General features: G+C 49.0%; 8 protein-coding genes across 8 annotated transcripts; 3 read left to right on the top strand and 5 right to left on the bottom strand.

Annotated features, from left to right (window-relative positions):
* Window positions 1-123: 123 nt before the first annotated feature.
* On the top strand, window positions 124-4894 carry atrF (ABC drug exporter AtrF; the record flags this gene model as incomplete). Its single annotated transcript, XM_015555219.1, has 4 exons — window positions 124-2471; window positions 2526-3861; window positions 3911-4294; window positions 4352-4894. 4 exons carry the CDS (start codon window positions 124-126, stop codon window positions 4892-4894), a joined length of 4611 nt encoding a protein of 1536 aa, XP_015403507.1.
* Window positions 4895-5447: 553 nt separating this feature from the next.
* ANOM_009962 (uncharacterized protein) lies at window positions 5448-6000 on the bottom strand (the record flags this gene model as incomplete). Its single annotated transcript, XM_015555218.1, has 3 exons — window positions 5448-5513; window positions 5582-5671; window positions 5731-6000. 3 exons carry the CDS (start codon window positions 5998-6000, stop codon window positions 5448-5450), a joined length of 426 nt encoding a protein of 141 aa, XP_015403508.1.
* Window positions 6001-6584: 584 nt separating this feature from the next.
* ANOM_009961 (uncharacterized protein) lies at window positions 6585-9205 on the bottom strand (the record flags this gene model as incomplete). The annotated part of the gene is made up of 8 exons (XM_015555217.1): window positions 6585-6927; window positions 7002-7102; window positions 7166-7449; window positions 7512-7572; window positions 7623-7734; window positions 7784-7962; window positions 8014-8205; window positions 8339-9205. 8 exons carry the CDS (start codon window positions 9203-9205, stop codon window positions 6681-6683), a joined length of 2043 nt encoding a protein of 680 aa, XP_015403511.1. The 3' UTR covers window positions 6585-6680.
* A 1455-nt stretch (window positions 9206-10660) lies between these two features.
* ANOM_009960 (uncharacterized protein) lies at window positions 10661-11418 on the top strand (the record flags this gene model as incomplete). The annotated part of the gene is made up of 4 exons (XM_015555216.1): window positions 10661-10794; window positions 10842-11197; window positions 11264-11330; window positions 11397-11418. Coding segments are annotated over 3 exons (492 nt in total). The 3' UTR covers window positions 11266-11330; window positions 11397-11418.
* ANOM_009959 (uncharacterized protein) lies at window positions 11227-11746 on the bottom strand (the record flags this gene model as incomplete). The annotated part of the gene is made up of 2 exons (XM_015555215.1): window positions 11227-11520; window positions 11573-11746. The coding sequence occupies 2 exons, from the start codon at window positions 11744-11746 to the stop codon at window positions 11227-11229; spliced, it is 468 nt and encodes a 155-aa protein (XP_015403515.1).
* A 302-nt stretch (window positions 11747-12048) lies between these two features.
* Window positions 12049-15769, top strand: ANOM_009958 (ATP-dependent RNA helicase ECM16; the record flags this gene model as incomplete). The annotated part of the gene is made up of 2 exons (XM_015555214.1): window positions 12049-12252; window positions 12317-15769. 2 exons carry the CDS (start codon window positions 12049-12051, stop codon window positions 15767-15769), a joined length of 3657 nt encoding a protein of 1218 aa, XP_015403514.1.
* A 228-nt stretch (window positions 15770-15997) lies between these two features.
* cwc21 (U2-type spliceosomal complex subunit CWC21) lies at window positions 15998-16639 on the bottom strand (the record flags this gene model as incomplete). The annotated part of the gene is made up of 1 exon (XM_015555213.1): window positions 15998-16639. One exon carries the CDS (start codon window positions 16637-16639, stop codon window positions 15998-16000), a length of 642 nt encoding a protein of 213 aa, XP_015403513.1.
* A 762-nt stretch (window positions 16640-17401) lies between these two features.
* On the bottom strand, window positions 17402-21025 carry ANOM_009956 (mRNA-binding protein PUF3). Its single transcript, XM_015555212.1, has 7 exons — window positions 20961-21025; window positions 20603-20884; window positions 20405-20546; window positions 19049-20340; window positions 18717-18995; window positions 18102-18657; window positions 17402-18048 (listed from the first exon to the last, which is right to left on the bottom strand). The coding sequence occupies exons 2-7, from the start codon at window positions 20639-20641 to the stop codon at window positions 17633-17635; spliced, it is 2724 nt and encodes a 907-aa protein (XP_015403512.1). The 5' UTR covers window positions 20642-20884; window positions 20961-21025; the 3' UTR covers window positions 17402-17632.
* Window positions 21026-22286: the final 1261 nt, after the last annotated feature.

Below are 22286 nucleotides of genomic sequence, written 5' to 3'. Positions count from 1 at the left end.
CCAGACCGCTCCTAACGGATCTTTAAATCTAATCTTGCATTTAATACTCAATCACGCATCGATTGCTGGCTTCGAAGCTGATATCGCATATACGAAAACACACGAGACGAGGCCGGTCCCAAAATGGCCGACGAACATCGTCAGCCTGAGGCATCGTCCAATACGGCTGCAAATCCCTACAACCACCCGGTGGCTTCGGAGCATACATTGAATTCTTTGAACTCAACCTCGACCAGTGAAACCGATGCCTCGGCTGACGCTGACGCGAGATGGGGCGAACGCAACCAGGGGGACCCTGTTTCCCGTCGGGGTGCGATGGAGGAATTCGAGGAGATGCGAAGGGAAGTGACCAAGCTCAGTCTCCACCAGACTCGTTCAGCCAAAGATGCTCGACGGCGCTCACGGGCCGAGGGCCGCGACGAAGAGAAGGCGCTTGAGGATGAACAGGCTTCGTCTACGGATGAGTACCAGGGTGGGTTTGACCTGGGCGAGTTTTTGATGGGCGGCCATCTGGAACGCCGAACAACGGCAGGAGAGCCGGCGAAGAAGGTGGGCGTTGCCTTCAAGAATGTCACGGTGAAAGGTATCGAGACAGGTGCCTCCTTCGTCCGGACCCTTCCTGATGCCGTCGTTGGAACTTTTGGTCCCGACCTGTACAATATCCTGTGCCGCTTCGTACCTGCTCTCCACTTCGGTAAACGTCCTCCGGTAAGAGACCTGCTCCATGACTTCAGTGGAGCTGTCAGAGAAGGCGAAATGATGTTAGTACTTGGTAGGCCTGGAGCAGGATGTTCCACCTTCTTGAAGACGATTGCCAATGACCGGGGAGCCTTCGCAGGAGTTGAGGGTGAGGTCAGTTACGGTGGCCTCTCAGCGGAAGAGCAACATAAGCATTTCCGCGGTGAGGTGAACTACAACCAGGAAGATGATCAGCATTTCCCGAACCTCACCGTCTGGCAAACGCTAAAGTTTTCATTGATTAACAAGACAAAGAAGCATGACAAAGCTAGTATCCCCATTATTATCGACGCGCTCTTGAAGATGTTCGGCATCACCCATACAAAGAACACTTTGGTGGGTAATGAGTATGTCCGTGGTGTCTCTGGCGGAGAGAGAAAACGTGTCAGTATCGCTGAAACGCTCGCGACCAAGTCTTCCGTCGTCTGCTGGGATAACTCCACCAGAGGACTGGATGCCAGCACTGCTCTTGACTATGCCAAGTCGCTCCGAATCATGACGGATGTCAGCAAGCGGACTACTTTGGTTACTCTGTACCAGGCGGGTGAGAGTATTTATGAGCTAATGGACAAGGTTCTGGTGATTGATGCGGGACGTATGCTCTACCAAGGCCCTGCCAACGAAGCAAAGCAGTACTTTGTAGACCTCGGGTTTTATTGCCCAGAGCAATCCACAACTGCTGATTTTCTCACTTCCCTGTGTGACCCAAATGCCCGCCAGTTTCAGCCAGGCCGCGAAGCGTCGACACCAAAGACCGCTGAAGAACTCGAGGCGATCTTCAAACAGAGTGAAGCGTACAAGCAGATCTGGAATGAAGTGTGTGCGTACGAGAAGTTGCTACAGGACACTAACCAGGAAGACACTCGCCGTTTTCAGAAAACCGTGGCTCAGTCAAAGAGTAAGACGGTCTCGAAAAAGTCCCCTTACACGGTCTCCATTGTCAGACAAGTCGCGGCTTGTGTGCAGCGAGAATTTTGGCTCCTGTGGGGAGACAAGACCTCCCTGTACACCAAATACTTCATTATTATCTCGAACGGTCTTATCGTCTCTTCTTTGTTCTATGGTGAATCATTGGATTCTAGCGGAGCTTTCTCGCGTGGTGGTGCCCTGTTCTTTTCGATTTTGTTCCTCGGTTGGCTGCAGCTGACAGAACTGATGCCTGCGGTTTCCGGGCGTGGTATCGTCGCACGCCATAAGGATTATGCCTTCTACCGTCCGTCTGCCGTGGCAATTGCCCGAGTTGTGGTCGATTTCCCGGCCATCTTCTGCATGGTTGTGCCGTTCACCATCATCGTCTATTTCATGGCAGGGCTCGATGTGGATGTCTCCAAGTTCTTTATTTACTTCTTGTTTGTGTACACGACGACGTTCTGTATCACATCCCTGTACCGCATGTTCGCAGCTCTATCTCCGACTATCGACGATGCCGTTAGATTCGCTGGTATTGCTCTAAACGTGTTGATTCTGTTCGTTGGTTATGTCATTCCCAAGCAAGGACTCATTGATGGCTCGATCTGGTTCGGTTGGTTGTTCTACGTGAACCCGCTTTCGTACAGTTATGAGGCGGTCCTTACGAACGAATTTTCGAACCGACTTATGCCCTGTGCTCCCTCGCAGCTCGTGCCTCAAGGCCCAGGTGTGGACCCAAGATACCAAGGTTGTGCTCTCACGGGGTCCGAGCTCGGTAAGGCAGACGTTGCAGGAAGCCGGTATCTTGAGGAAAGTTTCCAATTGTAAGTGCCCCTTGTTCGTTACTATCTCTATATCAACACACTCACATATCATAGCACCCGGCACCATTTGTGGCGCAATTTTGGTGTGGTCATTGCTTTCACGGTCCTGTACCTCCTTGTCACTGTCATAGCTGCTGAAGTTCTGTCATTTGTCGGAGGCGGCGGTGGCGCGTTGGTCTTCAAGAAGTCCAAGCGTTCCACGAAACTCAGAGCGCAAAACGGCAGAGGTAACGATGAAGAGCAAGTCCAAAATAGAGGGGATAATGCGGCATTGTCACGTGGAGAAGCGAAGTCTGCTAGCAACGGCGAATCTATGCAGCGCCTTTCTGCTAGCGATCGAATTTTCACCTGGTCGAATGTAGAATACACGGTGCCATACGGAAATGGGACAAGGAAACTCCTCAACGGCGTTAACGGTTATGCGAAGCCCGGTCTGATGATCGCTTTGATGGGTGCTTCCGGAGCAGGCAAGACCACTCTACTCAACACCTTAGCTCAGCGTCAGAAGATGGGTGTGGTCACCGGCGACATGCTTGTTGACGGTCATCCTCTCGGTACCGATTTCCAGAGAGGTACTGGTTTCTGTGAACAAATGGATCTCCATGACAATACCGCGACCATTCGGGAGGCCCTTGAGTTCTCGGCACTTCTTCGTCAGGACAGGGACACCCCACGTCAAGAAAAGCTTGACTATGTTAACCAGATTATCGACCTACTGGAGTTGGAGGATATCCAGGACGCTATCATTGGTTCTCTTAATGTTGAACAGAAGAAGAGAGTGACTATCGGTGTCGAGCTAGCTGCGAAACCCAGTCTTCTCCTATTCCTTGACGAGCCCACCAGTGGTCTGGACAGTCAGGCAGCCTTCTCAATCGTGAGATTCCTGAAGAAGCTCTCCCAGGCGGGACAGGCCATTGTGTGCACAATTCACCAGCCGTCATCCATGCTGATTCAGCAGTTCGACATGGTCTTAGCCCTTAACCCTGGCGGAAACACTTTCTATTTCGGCCCTATTGGCCCCGAAGGTCGCGATGTGATTAAGTATTTCTCTGACCGCGGCGTCGTCTGCCCACCATCGAAGAATGTCGCAGAGTTTATCCTCGAAACAGCAGCGAAGGCGACTAAGAAGGATGGTAGATCCATTGATTGGAATGAAGAGTGGCGCAACTCTGAAGAGAGCCGCCGCATTCTGGACGAAATTCAGCAGATTAGGGAAGAACGTAGCAAGATTCCAGTTGCCGAGAAGGGCGTCGAATACGAGTTTGCTGCTCCTACGTGGACGCAGACTGTCCTACTGACCGAAAGGCTCTTCAGACAGTACTGGAGAGATCCATCGTACTATTATGGAAAGCTCTTCGTCAGTGTCATCATTGGTATTTTCAACGGATTCGTAAGTATCTTCCGATCTCTCAGAATTTGAGCATTACTGACTAGGGCAGACCTTCTGGATGCTCGACAACTCCATCAGTAGCATGCAAAATCGCATGTTCTCCATCTTCTTGATCATTCTTATCCCTCCCATTGTCCTGAACAGTATCGTCCCCAAGTTCTATATCAACCGCGCCCTTTGGGAAGCTCGTGAATATCCTAGCCGTATCTACGGATGGTTCGCCTTCTGCACGGCAAACGTCGTTTGTGAGATTCCGATGGCAATCGTTTCCGCCTTGATCTATTGGCTGCTCTGGTACTACCCAGTCGGCTTCCCCACGGACTCGAGCAGCGCTGGATACGTCTTCCTTATGTCGATGCTTTTCTTCCTCTTCCAGGCCAGCTGGGGTCAATGGATTTGTGCCTTCGCCCCGTCGTTCACCGTGATTTCCAACGTACGTTCCTATTTGCCATGACCCAATCCGATTTACCATACTAACATCCCTACCCAGGTCCTTCCCTTCTTCTTTGTCATGGTCAATCTGTTCAACGGTATCGTTCGTCCATACAAAGACTACCCAGTCTTCTGGAAATACTGGATGTACTACGTCAACCCGGTGACCTGGTGGCTCCGAGGCGTGATCTCAAGCGTTTTCCCCTCTGTCCACATCGAATGTGCCTCGAAGGAAGCCACCCACTTCAATCCTCCCCCAGGCTCCACCTGCCAACAGTACGCAGGAAACTTCGTCTCCAATATCGCTGGAGTGGGATACTTGGTCAACCCGAACGCCACGGAAGACTGCCAATACTGCCCCTTCGCTAACGGCACGGAATACATGAACACGCTTAACGTCCACGATGGCGATAAGTGGCGGTGCTTTGGTATCTTCCTGGCCTTTGTGATTATCAACTGGGCGTTGGTTTATTTCTTCATCTACACTGTCCGCGTCCGGGGATGGTCCTTCGGAATGGGATACCTCTTCGGCGGACTCGGTATGATCATTGATGGTGTGAAAAAGGTCTTCTCCAAGAAGTCCGAAAAGGAACAGAATTAGATGGTGGTTGGTGTTCTAGTTCTGGTTGGTGTGTTCAACTTTCTATCGATAAATTCGAAACGGAAGAAAAGCAGCAACAAGCAAACATGGCAGGAGAAAGGGATAAATAAATAGAGGAGGATAAAGAGATTCTATATGGAATATAAATGATATCCCGCGGAGATAGATATAGAAAAAGCATTTTGTTCATAGACAGCGTTAATATAATCTTTGCATATATGTCAACTCTTCCGCGCTGAATTTAATAATCACTAGTAACATAGTATGAATATCTCGCAAGATCATATACTTCATATCTTAGATAGACATTCACAGCCTTGATCCATGTAGATATAATACAACACAAGAATTTTATTACCTTGTAATCAAAAAAGGTCGCCGACTATTCCGGCCCAGGCACTTTTTGCCCTGAACCTGTCAACCATACATTATATTTGAGTTAAACAATAGCCATTTCCTCCCTAAAAATACGGAGACACCTCTCGAAGCCTTTCCACGCAATTCAAACACCCAACATACAACTTGCCCTGTAGAAGACCTAAAACCTCCGCCCTCACGCACACACCGCAGTAAGCCGCAAAGTATCAATATTGCACACACGGTTCCCTATGTTAGCACACTATTCCAGATTAGCCCCGACGTCCTCACCACCAAAAAGAACCTTGCAAATTAGTAGTCCCTTCCTACCGGATTCATCGCATTACAAGGAGCCGTCCAGTCATTCCCATTGGCATCCGTGGCCTGACATGTGCCATACGTGCCGTGCGTGGTGCATATCTTCAGGCATGCAGTGTTAGTTACAGGACAAAATGCTTTCGGGGCTGTATTTGCCGTACGCCTTCGACATATCTTTCCTCCTGGCGTGTTTTGCCCTGCGTGTTGCCACTCCCTTCGATACGAAGGCCGCTTGCGCTGACCCTTCTACCGCCTGTACTTGGAACTCCTGCACCGGTCCCAACTCCGGCCCCAGTGCTGCTGCTGCTGCCACCACCACCACCACCACCACCACCACTGTAATCAGGGTTAGATGTACCGGGTGGAACGGCGCCTGTGGTCCTGGCGTAGAGAATGGCAAAGATAAATGTAGAAATAATACTAGTCTTCATACTGGGCGACGTACTGTACACTGGCTCCGAGAGGGATAGGAAAAAAAATAAGAATACAATGGATATCGCACGGCTTGAAGTATTCACTCGTGTGGGGTATGGCAAATAAATAGCCATTAGCATTGTGAGACCGATTGCCCATTCCCCTTTGCCCTCCCCGTTAATGTGTTAGTTTGTTCATGGAATTGCGTGGCTTCGGGGGCTACATGGGGCAACCTGAGAGTCTTGTGTCGCTTTATTTAGGCTTGCATGTTTCGTTTCCGTTTCTACTGTATGGTTCGTTCTGCCCCGTGGGCTAGGGACATCGAAGAATACCGCCGAAAGTCCAGAGGATATGATAATATATAGTATATGAGTTCGAGACAATGGAATCTTGTTTAAATGAAAGTGTGCCTGATGACCGGAAGGGGTCAGTCTGCCTCTTTGTTGCTGGAACGGGAAGCTATCCTACCTCATATTAAAAGAACGGCGAGCCGTTGCCCCGGCCACTTTGAACGGACCACTCTTTGTTGAAGACCCACCTTGCTCATCGTGCCAATTACTCGGAAGGCTTTGGGTAAGAGTCGTAGGAGAAAGCCCGGTTCCGTCTCGAAGTATGTATTAAACCAGATATTTAGTGTGACTATCTAAAATCAGGACCAATTGGTAGAGTGCAGTTGCAACATAAACCCCAATCTGAATCACATTCCACTTTCTGAATTGAACCAAGGCTTGCGGTTTGGCCCGTACTGAGGTGCTGGGAGACGCATCGGTACAGGCACAATGCCTTCGAAGATATCCAACATAGTCCCAGATTCATCGTTCGGGGATCGGTTCTGCTCCGACACGACATCCCCTCTACTAATGACAGGTATGAGCACACCGCACTCCCAGTTGCGACAGTTGAGTTTCGGTTCCTTTGTTGCCCGCTCCTGAACGAGACGGCCCCTGTTCATTGTAAGTTTCCCGAATAGCAAAGCACAATCAAAGGGTGAGGATGAGGATGATATGAGATCACTCACCAAGCACTCTCTGAAAGATTTGCACTTCCCACGTAGGCCCAGGCTCGACATTGAGAGTTATCAGGTAGCGTCGCTGGGTCATCTGGTCTTACGTAGAGAATCTAGAACATCTTAGCAGAAGCTCGGTGTGCTCTTCCGCTTTCCTCAAAAGCACAGCAACTTACTTTATTATGCATCAGTAGTCCAGGCCTCTGACTTACACAGTCGCGTAGAACCTGACGAGGGAATTTCGGGCCCGTATACCACCTTGACTGAAAGCAAATGGTGCCTGCGGATTGTGGCCCACCTTTTGTGTCATTAACTGTTGTCTCTGAGGGGAAGTAGACTCTGAATCTATCCTTCCACTCTTCGGCAGTCGACTTATCAATGAGCTGTGTAGGGTTGCTGCGGCTCCGGGCAGGGAAGGATTTTGTGGTGCGAAGGACGTATTCTGTCGACCCATCGTCGCCTGTGTACAGAGTTAACCTGTGGTTCGTTTATGAGGGGGTGTCGCACTTAATTACTGCTTACCTTGACATGCAAGATATATGGACCTCAAGAACTCATCCGTCAACGAACCAATGGATGACGCCTATTATATATCAGGATGTGCTCTGTGGGCTGGTACAAATGTAAACTCACAACGAAATCGACATTGAGAGGCTTAGATGTTCGCAAACCAAGAGAGTCCACTGCACGACCCAAGCCGCAGTACCCTGTACGCCGCCACGAATCTCCTGTATGCGAGCCACCTCTGGATGAAATCAGAGATCGGGTCATGCTGTCAGCGTAAAGGAGCTTACATAGTGTGGACAAATGCAACATGCGCAGTTTTACTGAAGTCATAGTCGGAGAGTTTGGCGATAATATTCTCGTGCAAAGTGCTGGCTTTTAGAAAGTAAGTCAACTCGTCGTAGAAGGCTGTTTGTGGAAACTCAAAGTCTTTATCGCTCCTTTTTGGCAGATCAATAAGGAAAACACTCTAAGTTATGGTTAGCCGGTAGCAGATTAGGAATGTCAGATCATGCGGTACATTTTCCATAAGACCACCTATTTCACCCCAGTCATACGGGGTCAGGTTGGCAGTGGGGACCACAATTCGAAGGTATTCTGAGTGGAACAGTAGCATCAATTTTGAATGCATGCAATTCACTTGGCCATCCATCGGTGGAAAGCATAGTCTAAGGTTGCTCATAGCAGCGGTTTCGGACTGGTACTGAAGTTTCTAGAACCACAAGGTGGTTAACTTCACGTTCCAAAAGGGTGAACACCAAGGCAAGAAAATAAGGACCAGCAATTGGCATGATTTAGGGCCCAGCTAGACAACAACTACATGGATAATGTTGAATGAAACTTACCGTAGATTCATCCTTGGCTTGCATTACCAAGTAGAATCGGGTTTTTGCTGTATTCAATTTTGAGAAAAGCCATTCCATTTCCCACATAAACGAGCTGAGAACAGCAAGATGTAAGTCAGATTTCTGAAGTACTTCTTCAATCTTGATATCATCACCCTGCCGGGGGCAACCAAAGGCCCATGATTTCTTAACGACCCCGTTGGGAAACTGAACCGACGGGGTCGGAGATGGGATCTGTACTGGTTGATTATCTCCTGCTGGCGTTGTACGTGAGGAATTTGATCCAGACGATGTGTCGACCACTGATATAACAGGACCGGAAGATCTTGGAGGTGTTCCAGTTCTCGCATGCTTTGCATCCCGCTGGTCATCCGATACGGGTTCTTCAGCCTTTCTCTTGTTCAGTCGCGCCAGGCGCTCTTTCTCCATCTGCCTTCGATCCATGCCCAATAAGCCAGCTGTTTGTGACGGCGCCTGTGTGCTGTCTGGGGCTTCAGCTCTACTGGACAAAGGGGTGTTAGAAGCCTTGCTGTCATTGTTGTCAGCAGATGGCAAGTGATGTCTCGAAGAGCCATGTTCATCTTCTATGGCGCCTTGCATAGACAATTCGATCGCCTTTTTAAGGTCTTCATCTTCGTCGTCGTCATCTTCCTCGCCCGAATCGGTTTCATCTCCATCAGTCTCGGAACCAATGACGGAGTTTGACTTGGGAAATATGGGTATCACGTCATCATCAGAATCTGCAGTCAAGTCAACAACTTCATGTTGACGCCCATTATGGCTGCTGTCTTCATGACTACTGAAATCCCTGAGAGAGGCAGCGATTGCAGCCCTCAGATCAGGGTCATCTAGATCGTCGGGATTCATTTTAGATCATTAAATACTCCAAGTGAGGTATTAGGCAGCAAAGTGGAGTTGGATCTGAGACAGAAAAAAGGGGAATGGCAACTCGAGGGGGGTAATTATGTGGTTAGTAGAGACTCATGCTTTGACAAGGACATCGAGGGAGGTTTATGGTGATACGGAACACAAAGGAGTTGTGTTGACGGTAAGACGTCACGGGGGGTATTTGGTTGTCCCGATGGATGATTCCTCAACAAAGTGGGAATCAATGACCTCAAAGCTAAACGTAACACCGAAAGAGAAGATAGAAAGACATTCAACAAACGTGGAGGGCAGTGAAAGAACAGTCAAGTCATGCAAAGCAGAAGACAACAAGAAACATGAGAGACCTGGTCCAATGATATTCAATCTCCCCGGCAACACGTGACTGCGAGGATATTATCAGTATGAATGTACTTTTGTTGTCTATAGTCTGGACAATGAACGAAGGCATCATGGTATTTAATATTTGATTTCAAGTCCCTCGAAAGAGTGTCAGCTACTGTCTTAGTATCCTGCTCAGGTGTATTACGTAGAGAGACCGTACAAGCTTCACGGAAAACAAAGAGGGAATCGTCGTAGTCTTCTCATTGACCATATCATTTTATACAAACTTTCAATACGTACAACGAATAGTAATGAGATCATTGTTCAAGCATTGCAAGCCAACTACTGTGAGAAAATACGACCCTATTTGTGCTAGGGTACCTTCCTTTTCCTTCTTCTGTTGGCGCAAAAAGTTAGCTAGTTGTTTATTGCGTGAATGAAAGTAAAGTGTTACATGCAATTAGGAGAAGAGTTGAATTCTCCTGTCCTGGCTACCTTCTATACTTTAAGCATCCTTAGTCACTTCAAGCGCAACATATGATCGCATAATCGATATGCTCCTTGATAGCTCCAGAGATAGCTGACCTCTCTTAGCTTTCATCCAGGCCATTTCCCATTCCCTTATCAGGCGAAAACATGGATGCAGGTCCTCAAGGAATAAAGACTTCACCCCATAAGCAAGACACCAGTCTGCAGAGCCCCACGAGCAAGCCAAACTTCAATCGTCTCGAACCAAGTAACCCAGGGTAATTATCTCACCCTTTGACGCACACTATTCAACAAAGCTCCCCACTAACAAGAACATGGATGGTAGAATCATCATTCGCTTTTATAGGAGAGTCATTGAGGGTAGCGTCACTCGACTTGGATCGTACGATGGACAACCAAACTACCATGACATGATTGTTCCGGAGGCGTGCAAAATGGTCAGGAGAGAACTAATTGTCGGCTGCCGCTATCGTAGCTGCTATCTTTATCGCCTGCCAATCGACGTAAGGTTCAAAATCTATGCCGCTTTGTTCGCGCATGACGGAACTGCACTCGAGATCGGGAGGCTCAAACACACAGGAATAGGTAATCTACAAATTCTTAGGACATCGCACCTCATTTACCATGAAGCTTCGATTGCCCTATACCATTCGCTTAGTTACCGCAAACTCTTTCTCCGAGCGTATGGTTCTTTCTCCGCAGACCTTCTCAGACGTCATCCGAAGTCGTTACCGTGCTGTCGCTTTAAGGCATTTGAGGTCAATCTTGAATACCCCTGTCGTAACGAACATCTTAACTGGAGCAGACCACTGGGATCAGCCGTATTTTTGATAGGAGCAGAGAACCCTAGAGTGGCTTTGCATCGTCGTTGGGCATTTGCAGAATTCATTACAGCATTGAAAACGGCCGAGCCCTTGCGTATCTTTTCGCTGACCGTCGTTGTAACAGAGAACTGGAACTTGCCCGGTTTCAATGAGAAAGACTTGGTCAACGCCTTATTTAGCGGCGCGTTCAAATTTCTTGGAAAGCTAACATTGCGCGGTTTTACTGAGGAGGAGAGAAACCGCCTGTGCCATCTTGTACACACTCTAAGGGACCCACCCCTGAAGATTGAGCGGAATAAGACGAAGATACAGGGACCAGGATTCTCGGTTTGGATTTGTGAGTCTCTCTCTTTCTTTTATTAAACCTTAGATGCACTGAAGCACAAGGTCTATTATTGCGAAGAAAACATCCCGATCAGCGTCGGCGGTCTCAAGTCCAAGTCCAACGACCAGAAGCCGCTTTTCATTCGGTGCTTTTGTCACAATGGCGCTAGCTATCTGACGAGCATATAGCTGACCAACTGTGTCATGTCCAGAAACACGGCCTCCCAGAAGTGAAGTCGCAGTGAGACTGCTGATCGGAAGAAGACTGTCATCCGAGTCTGGGAAGGTGTGGGCGCCTTCAGTTCCAGGATTTTTGTTTTCCAATGGTACATGTAACTGTCATCCGTTAGTTGGATATCTGAGAAGAAAACCATTGTGAACTACAAACCCAGTGACCAAGTCGGCCCTTTTGTGAAATTGTTACCAAGATTCTGTCATTGAAGCTCATGCACATTACATCTGTCTGAATACCATTGACCAGTCCAGCAACTTGTTTGGTAGTGGCAGGAAAGGGAAGATTTAATGGCTCCAGAAGTTCACTGAAATTGAAAGGTTCGGCCATGGCTAGGGACTTGCTTCAAGTGATAAAGAAAATGCAGCGAAAGAGGTACTGTTTACTCAGAATACAGTAAGGGAAATACGTTCTGATACATGAAGTTGTAAACAGTTTCCATGGAGGGGAGTGTGCTGAATACGTGGGCGGTGAACATAATCTCACCGCTTTAGGGCAGAATCTCTCCGCCGCCTAATTTTTTCCTGTTCCCTTTCCATTGACTATCACCACAAAGCTCATCAATCTGCTTCTCCTGTGTATTTTTCTTCTTTGTCTGTCGGTGTGAACAAAGGTATCATTATACCCACACCATGGCGAAGTTTGTTCCTCGTCAGAGGAAGCAGAAGCACAGGCAGAAGGAGGCGGCAGGTGCTGCGGTCGATAGCAATGCCGCCGAAGTTTTGCCCATCTCTAAAGAACAGAAGGAAGCCAAAAGGCGAAAGCTGCGTGAGGAATTGAGAGCGCAACACACCAAAATCTCAGCAAAGAAACAAAAACGCTTAGATAAATATATTGTATGTAGACTCTATGCAAGAAATGAATTGTGGAGTATACCGTCCAGTCTAACCATCTCTGCAGGAAAATAAACTCAAGAAAGAAGAAAATGTTGAACTGCTCAAGAAGCTTGAAAAAACAACGTTGGATACTTCTAATTTCGAGAGTTCTAGAGAAATAGGGAAGCGCAAAAGACTTGACGAAAACGGTACCATTGAAGGATCTAGGTATACACATGACAGTGCCCCCCAAGCGGAGCTGTCGGGCGACGAAACAGATGATTCACTCCCTCCTTCGGGGACAGATTTTGCCATCACTAAAGTACAAGGTCCTGCTGAGAAGCCGGCGGAACCTGTCGTGGTTGGTAGCGGGTTAAAGCGCCCTCTCGAACTTGGAGCGGACGGATTTCCCGTTCTCAAAAAGCGCAAACGAGCGCCGAAATTGAAAACGAAGGCCACCAAGATACAAGACTTGCCATGGGAGGGATTTGACTCTGATGAAGGCGAGAATGAGAGCGAGGACGGCAGCGCCTCAGATGATCGGAAACGCAAAGACGAAGAGGTGGAGGTGCTGGATAAGGTGAATAAAGACGAGGATGATGAATCTTCAGAGGACGCTTCTGAGGATGAGCAAAGCGAAAACGAGGATGAGGATAAAGAAGAGGAAGAAGAAAGCGACGATGAAGACGAAGACGAAGACGAAGGCGAAGACGATGAAGAAGACGATGAAGAAGAGGAGGACAGTACCAGCAACCCGCCTCGCCAGTCCGCGTTCAAAGCCTGGGCCAGACAACAAATTAATGAAACAGTCGGTTTCAAGCCCACTACCGTCCCTGTCGTATCAGAAGAGCAACCCTTCGCCCCCAAGTTAAAAGAAAAGCCCGTGCGGAATACTGTTTACGAAGAAGAGCCACTTCCCGCAGAACTTCAAGTTACCAAAGGCAACCCCTACAGAAAGGCGTTCCATGTCCAAGTTGACCGCTCGGAGGATATACAAAACGCACGGTTGGGGTTGCCCGTTGTTGGAGAAGAACAGAAAATTATGGAAGCAATCTACAACAATTCATCTGTCGTTATATGGGGTGCTACTGGTAGCGGTAAAACTACCCAGTTACCACAATTTTTGTTCGAAGCTGGCTTTGGAAGCCCGGATAGCCCCAATCCGGGCATGATAGCGGTAACACAACCTCGCCGAGTTGCTGCCGTCAGTATGGCGAAACGTGTAGGCGATGAGTTGGGTCAGTTCTCCGATCGGGTATCTTATCAGATTCGGTTTGAGAGCACTGCTTCGAAAAAGACCGCAATCAAGTTCATGACTGATGGTATATTGATCCGGGAAATTGCGGATGACTTCTCGCTGAGCAAATACTCTATCATCGTTATCGATGAGGCCCACGAACGAAGTGTTAACACAGATATCCTCATTGGTATGGTGAGCCGTATTGTGGACCTGAGGAAAGCTATGAGTGAAGAAGACCCAGCTGTGAAACCTTTAAAACTGGTGGTTATGTCTGCCACTCTACGTATATCCGACTTCACACAAAATCCCAACCTCTTCCGTCAGGGACCACCGCCTTTGGTTCAGGCAGAAGGTCGCCAGTACCCCGTTACGGTGCATTTTTCCAGACGCACACGCCGCGATTATGTTGAGGAGGCGTACCGGAAAGTCTCGAGAGGTCATCGTAAGCTGCCTCCAGGGGGCATGCTTGTCTTTTTGACAGGACAGAATGAAATCCGAGAACTCTCTAAGCGCTTGAAGCAGGCCTTCAAACCTACGCAGCGGGGTGGAGAAACTGTGGCTAAAGTGCAGATCTCTGCGAACGATGCACCACTGGAGGCAGAAGATCTAGACATTGGGGACGCCGATCTCTCCAATGTTGGCAACGAAGACGACGATAGTGATCTCGAAATTACCGGTCTAGATAACGATGATGATGACGATGATGGCTTTGACCTCGGTGAAGAAGCAATGGGCTCATCTACCCGAGTACATGTCTTACCGTTGTACTCCCAACTTCCCACAGAGGAACAGTTGAGAGTTTTCGAACCACCACCCGAGGGCTCACGTCTTATCATTCTAGCGACTAACGTGGCCGAGACTAGTTTAACAATCCCGGGTATCCGATATGTGTTCGATTGTGGACGGGCCAAGGAGAAACAGTACGATTTAGATACAGGAGTGCAGAAATTCCAGGTCAATTGGATCAGTAAGGCCAGTGCCAATCAAAGAGCAGGACGAGCCGGTAGAACTGGACCCGGCCACTGCTATCGACTCTACTCATCTGCAGTTTACGAAAACGAATTTGCACAGTACACAGATCCAGAGATTCTGCGTACACCAATTGAAGGTGTCGTGCTCCAGATGAAGAGTATGGGCCTTCATAACGTTATAAATTTCCCATTCCCAACGCCTCCTAGTCGGCAGGGCTTGGCGAAAGCCGAGAAGCTCCTCAAAAATCTCGGTGCTCTCTCGTCTGATGGTAAAGTTACGCAAATCGGTAACCGTCTGTCTACATACCCTCTATCCCCTAGGTTCGGTAAGATGTTGCATATTGGACATCAACACGGCTGTATGCCTTACGTTATTGCACTAGTTGCAGCCTTGGCAGTCGGGGACCTTTTTGTTCCAGAAAACCAGGTCGATCCGAGCCCCAAGGGAGATGACAGAGAGAAAGGTGCAGTGTACACGAACTCGGATCGTTTGGAAGACACCGTTCGGGAGCAACGTCACAAGGGCTATGCAAGAGCTCATCGACTCTGGAGTCAACACGACGATACGTCTGATGCGCTAAAGTTCTTATCAGCGATTTGCGCTTACGGATATGCATCAGATGGGGAATCTTTCTGTGAGAAGATGTTCTTACGAGGCAAGGGATTTAAAGAGGCTACGCAACTGCGAAGCCAATTGACAGACATAGTGCGGGCCAATAACCCTGGAATTATTGGAGCGTATCAGCCACGTTTACCGCAACCGTCCGAGAAGCAAATCAAGGCTTTGAAGCAAATTGTCACCGCGGGCTTCATTGACAATGTTGCCATCCGGGCTGATTTGTCTCCGGTACCGCCCGAAATGCATCGTACACCGAAGAGAGCGATCGATGTCCCATACTTGACGCTATTCAAGTCTCGCGAGGGACCAGCCACGGAACTCGATGAGAAGGCTGTTTACGTACATCCGTCATCTATCCTTGCGAGTCTCTCGCCGAAGGAAATGCCGCAATACATCATATACTCCCATCTTCAACAAGCGTACCCATCGCTCGTGTCGACCGATGTGCCCAAAGTCAGAATGTTCCCACTGGTATGCCCTAGCGGCCTGCAACTCTCCGCTATTGCACAGGGCACACCCTTAATAGAGTACGGTAAGCCTATTGGGAAAGCGGAACTGATTGACGGAATCCCGCCACGCAGGGCGTGCTGGGTGATCCCGTCGCTGGTAAGCGAGCCTGGCCGTGGAGGATGGCCTTTGCCAGCCAAGAAGGTGGTTCAAAAGAAAGACCCTAAAGAAGGCTGGATAATTGAAAAATTTGGCGCTTAACTGTATATAATATGAGAAAAGTTACTGTAACGACTTTATACAAAAGCTATGAATACCATAACCATGGTCATCATGAGACATGCTCTGTTACTTCATTCCGTATGATCCCAAATCCTGTCTGTCATATACAAGAATCAAGTGCAGTAACTCCGCAACGCCAACGTCCCAACTCAATACTATCACGGAACAAACAAAAACTAGCAAGAATCCAAGAGAACAAATCGAAGCTCAAGGACGATCCCGCTCCCTCTCCCGCTTCTTCTCCTCCCAATCCCGACGCCCACTCGAGATCTCCCCGGTCTCCTTATCCTCCTTGATGCCCAACGCCTTCCGTAACCGCTCACTCTCCTCAATCTTCGCCTCAGCAAGCTCGTGAACCTGATACGACTTGAACTGCCTCCTATCCCTCGGCGGCAAATCCCGCGCAGACCGACCGCCCCTCCGCTCCCCCTCCTTACCCTTCCTCTCCTCTTCCTCCTCCATCTCCTTCACCAACTTCTCCCTCAAAGCATCACACCGCTCGTCAATCTCCTCATCCGACAGCACCTTCCCCTCCGCCTCCTCCCCGTCTTCCTTATCCCCCTTCTTCTTCCGCTCCGCCATCTCCTCCTCAATCCGCTCGTTCTCCTCCTCCAGCCGTTCCCTCTCCTCCATGACCTTCACCTCGATCGCCCGCCGCCGATCATGCTCGAGGATCTGCTTGTCAGGCAGCCGCTGCTTGAAGGGCCGTCCTGCGTCGCTGTTCGCGCCAACGGGTGGATACGGCGCGCCGTAGCCTGCGTTGCGCGGTTTCATGAACGCCCAGTTCTTCTGGACGTAGCCTGATGTGCCGCTTCCGCGGGGAGTATTGAGACCGACGTTTGAAGACATTGTGGGGGTTTTTTTTTTTATTTCGGTTTGGTTGTTTGTAAAATGTCTGAAGTTTGGAGGCCGTGGTGGGGTACGTAGATGGCTCGTTTTCCGTCGTCGACTGTGGGATGGATAGCAAAATTTGGAGTTGATGTTCAAGGTGAGGACAGCGGTAGCATCCAGTCGTGGTTCTGGGACGGTCCCCCGGAATGTGATGGCGGAATGGTGGCGCTCGGGTTAGATTGAAGCTTTGCGACTTGACGGCGTCCACAAGCTATGATCGTGTCACGTGGTGATATGCTGATAAGCGGAGGTTTCGAGTTGAGCAGGATCGTTATCCTATGGTAGATCATACGAGTACGTCTACGACGTACATACATTACAAAGCTCAGAGATGACGGGTTCATCAACACTTTTGGATTGATTGACTGTATACCGACAGATCGCCTCTACATGCTCCAGGCACTTCCTTTGATGCTCCCTATTTTCAGAGTTTCCCATATGTCCAAAGGTCCCATTCGCAACCCTCGAGGTCAATCCAGCGTGATATTCCAGTATTCCCTTGTTCACCAATTAAGACGCCGACACCTCGTACCTGGACAAAGAGAAATACAGCCATCGACAACGATAAAGACGTGTCTTCATTTTCATCACATCAAACCTGTCACAGAACAACCGGTGAAAGCCATGAGCAAATTAAAAGTGTAAAAGAGAATTCAAGAAGTATATCGGGTAGGGGGGCGTGAAAAAAAAAAATGGCACAAGAAAAAAAGAAAAAAGAACAAGAAGAAAGCAAAGCAAGCTCCCGCCATGACCCGTATTTTTTACGCCGTTATGCCATAAATTGCGACAGCGGAGCAGCGAAGTGATAGCTCATATATCCCTCAGAAAGCCTGTATGTATACGCCCGGATTAAGAATAATGTTGAGTGTCTCGACACAATAGACTGTGCGAATCGTGACTCGGTTTAAAAATATGTCAATAGAAGCAAGAATAATTGAACGTCATAGCAATCTAGTTGGCACCGTTGATTTCCACAGAAGTAGTCGGGGTCGTGCCAGCCGACTCAGAAGCTGCGAGAGGTGTGCTCTTAGTCTCGGCCTTGGTGTCGCTGGATCCATCACCATTGCTCTGAGTGTCTGTTGGAGGCGGCGTCGGGGGCGCCGCGCCCACGACTGGCGCCCGGCAGCCGTCAAGGCCGTTCACAGCCCGCTTTGATGGCTGGGGAGAGGATTTGTGCGAGTTTGGCGGTGTGGTAGAGGTAGTATGAGGAAGAGTACCACTGGTTGGTGAATTGGAGTCCGCAACTAGTTTCTCAATCGCTGCGATTTGTTTGCCATAGCTATACTTCTTCAGCTGGCTGAGAAGAGGCTTGATTTCCTCAACAAGAGCCTCTCTTTCTGCACCCTTGAGTTGACCCAAAACCTTCTCTGTACAGAGGTTAGTAACAGTCAAGTATACGCCCACAAGTGTGAGGACTTACGTATGACATAATTGCCAAACTGGTCACGAATCAGGCCAAGTAAGGGGTTCTCCCCATTGTCATCAGTGGACGTCAGCATGCTGATAATTTGGTGACGCTGAGACTCGAGACCGAATTCGAGGCTCTTTTCCACCACGTTGCTTGCAAACTTGTGCTTCGAGTAGGTCAACAAGTTTGACACAACAATTGTAACCATACGGGATCGGTCCTTGTCCTCGCCATTCTCAATGACATGCTGGATCACGTAGTTACCGAACTGGTCGGGAATCAGCTTAGCAGTACAAACGTGAAGCTCAGCAAGAATGGCCTCGCGATCCTCTTCCTTGCAGTGTTCCAGCATCCGTTGGATGACACGACAACCATATGGATGAGTAGCTAACTTCTCGACCTGACCAATGAAGGCATTGATGACGAACTGCACATGCTCAGACGGCACTCTTTCAATAGCCTTTTGGATAACATGGTTTCCATTCTGGTCCCGAACACATCGCAAAACATGATGTTCAAGCTCCTTCACCATAGAAGCTTGTTGGTCGGTAAGAATATGCTCGAGTGCCTGCACTGAATTAGCCCACCGGCCTGTATAGAAAAGAGATAATTAAGAGAGGGTCTTACCTTCTGCACGACACGACATCCATACATCTGAGTAGACAAAGCCAGAATATGCCCCTTCATTTGATTTGCCAAAATCTTCTTCTGCGTCTGGTTGCCATGCTCGAAGAGTTTCTGTACAACGTAATTTCCAAAGACGTCTGTCATCAACTGCAGACTATCACCTTGGATCTCACGGAAAACCTGCTCCTTCTCGTCACTGTTTGCCGTTTCCAGTTTCTGCTGGATGAAACGCGATCCATGTTGGTCACCACTGAATTCGACGATGTGATTGTAAATATCCTGATTTCTTGTTAGTCATAGGATGATTCCAATGATGTGGAGTTCATGATTACCTTCAGTTCATATCGTTTATTTCCCTTGCTATTCGCCCTAAACTCTTCTAGGACTGGACTTCGCACTGTCTGGGATGGATCGTGGTCGCGGTGGCCCCTAGTTGCTAGGGCGGCAGCGCCAAGTTGAGCGACCGGATAGAATCCTGACAAAGCATTCATGCCTGTGCCAGGATAGCGGGCAAGGTCATAGTGGGTGAAGGGCAGTCTTTGGAGCGGGTTGATTGCTTGTTGGGCTAACTCCTGCTCTCGCAAGCGGCGCTCCAAAGCAGCAGCCTGTGCTTCAGATAAACGAGCAGACGCATTGTTATAGGGCGGAACGTGCACCGACCCATTATCAAGCGCAGCATACAATGGGCTGTCCACCCTGGCATACTCTGTCGGCGAGATCGGGTTATCTCCCATTCGGTTTCTCGCAGCTTGGTATCCAAGTTGAACATCGGCCGCACCTTCACCTGCATAGCCAGCCCCTTGATAGGCGGCCTCGTCACCCTGGTATTTCAAGCGCTGGAAAGAACCATCGAAAGATGGGTGCGACAAATACCCTGGGCGGGTACTCGAAGGATGCGCGGAGTAACTACCTTCGCTGAAGTGGAGTTTACTTAGACCAGAATTGAGCTCAGCAGGGCCACCGGCATATCGACCCTCGAATCCCTGACTCTCGGAGTGAAACGAGGGGTATGAAGAATGTCCCGGTCTCTGGGGTGCGAAGGATGCTGAGTTGTGTGACGCATGTGTAAACGAGTTGCGTCCGAGCGTCGGCGCGACAGTCTCGGGCAAACCCTGCGGTAAAGCAGACATAGATGGCATTTCATCAGGCCTGCTACTCTCGAGTGGGCCAGAGAATCCCGGTTTCATCGGGAACCCAGATCCAACAGGGCTGCCCCCAAAGGCAGCAGCGTTGACATGTCGCCGGCTCTCTGTATTTCTGAAATTTCCAAACCCAGAAAATGCGATTCCATCCCCGGAAGGAGAAATACCTTCTGATCCGGTGTTGAGATAGGCCTTATGATTTGTTGATCCAGCAGTGCCTCCGATTGCCGCCGATCGGGGTAGTGTAAAGTACGACGAGTCACCGGCCTCTGCAAGGCTACCGGTTCCTCGGTCACCCGCCCGGGTTTGGATGGGCGATGTTGTCATACTGTTATTTGTCGCTCTGGCGAGAACATTTGAAGATGTATTCACGGTACTCCAAGGCATATTAGGGCGGCCGTTCCACCCATCCGATTCGGACGATGACAACAATGAACTGGAGCCTGCCTTGCCTTCAAAGGCCTTATCACCAGCATGCTGGTCTACACGATCCCCCCAAATATTAGTATATATTCTCCGATATGGACGGTACTTCGAGGGTCTCACCTCCTAGATTGTCGCCCCAGATGGTATTCTTCCAGCTCGCCTTCCCGCCACCAAAAGGCTGTCCCATACCGCCATGGTTTCCACGATTCCGTTCACCACCCATATTGGATGGAGCGATGTTTGAGCTTCGGCTTGACCGTACCTGGATCCAAAACTGTCAATTACCTGATCAACTCATCCCAACCATCTACCACTCACATGATGCACCGCGCTCGCGTTTGCTGCCATCGCGGCCATATCACCATGTATCTAACTAAACACAAGACAGAATAAAGGAAAATATGTATACGAACAGCGCGAAATTATATGCAGACGGTCTCCAACCGTACTTTGTTTGCTAGCACTCCCGCTTTTATCTTCACTGCGAGTGCTCCCTCTGCTAGGTATCCCGAACTGTGGATTCGCGGCGTCGAACCGATAGGAGTTATACCGTGGCGAACGAACACGAGGAGCCTGTCGGGGTATTGGGTAAATATTGACCTGCACGAGGCCCAGTCATATGGTTAGCGAGGCGTTGTAATGCGGTGAGGAGATCTTCTCACAGAAGACCAGTTACCCAGGGTAGCGACACCGAGTCGAACGAGGTAAAGAAAGGAAGGGATGAAAGAGAGGAGCTTACCGAAACAAGGTCAGAAAAGAAAAAATAAAATAATAGGGTTTATTGTTTTTGTCGAAACCGGTAATGCGGTCAGACCATGTACAGATTATACAAGGGATCGCAGGGGCACGAAAGGGAGGTGAAGTGGCAGGCGGGCTAACGAGAAATGCTTAATCGAGAAGCAAAGCAGAAGCAAGGCGACGAGAATTGGATAATGTCCCTGTCGTTGCCAGTGTAATGCTCCGCAAGTAGCCGTAGATCAAGACTGCCAGTGCGTATCGCGACGTTGCTACGCTCCGTGCATGCTCCAGGAAGGTCGAATCTCACAGGTCTCTCTCATGTGCTTTGTGGAGAGGGAACGGGACGACGAACGTTGCCAACTCGAATGTGTTTCAATCCGATAGGCGTCTGGGAGATTTGATGGTTCGCAGCAGCAAGGGGGAGGGGAGGGATTCAGTCAAATTGCGACTGGTATTGATGGGGAGGAATGTGTTTCGTTGCGCAAATGAGGCGATCAGGCGTGATTGGTGGAGCAGCGATAAATGGGAATGTGGGCGAGAGAGACAAAGCACGGCATTAATGTAATCCAGCTGTGACACAGGCGAAAGCAAGCATGACACCCAAAGTGGTCCTCTGGGGGGGCGATCAATCTCGATAGTAAATCCTCTTTGACCTCCACACCAGTGGGGAGTTGAGAGATGTACAGCAGTGGTGGGCGGGGAAAGAAGAAGAAGAAAGGATGATGTTGGATGATGATATCGTTGAGAAGAATGAAGATGCTGACTGAGAGCGACAGTCAGAGAGCAACGCAGTGGGAAAAATTCCTAAACGAAGTGAAAGAAAATGGTAGCACAGACAAGCAGCACTAAATGGATTCAGGATGAAGGAGGAACAAAAAAATGGGAAAAAAAGTGGAGTGAGTCAGTTCAAAATAAAGGAAGGGGGGAAAATGGTTGAGAATAAAAAGACGAGAATAAAAAAAATTGATTAAAAGCAAAAAAGAAAAAAAGAAAAATATGAAGTCTTTTTTGCAATCGATGAGAGAGTCAAGATGATAGATAAGCTGGTCACAAAATGGTCAAGCTGGAAAAAAGATGCTGCGTGTCTTGGAAGACCCTCAGAAAGGCGCCCATCGGTTGGTAGGTATATTTGGTGTATCAGTGGTGACAATACACCAAGACGATCTTGTCGATCCGTTCAGGAACTTTGTTCATGGGCTGAATCGCCAGTGACTTGATCGCAGTATGGGCGCTACACCTGAAGGGTAAGTACCGCCCAGCCTTT

The sequence above is a fragment of the Aspergillus nomiae genome (assembly GCF_001204775.2).
Source record: "Aspergillus nomiae NRRL 13137 chromosome Unknown contig00332, whole genome shotgun sequence".
NCBI lineage: Eukaryota > Fungi > Ascomycota > Eurotiomycetes > Eurotiales > Aspergillaceae > Aspergillus > Aspergillus nomiae.
This window is presented reverse-complemented; position numbering and strand designations above follow the sequence as displayed.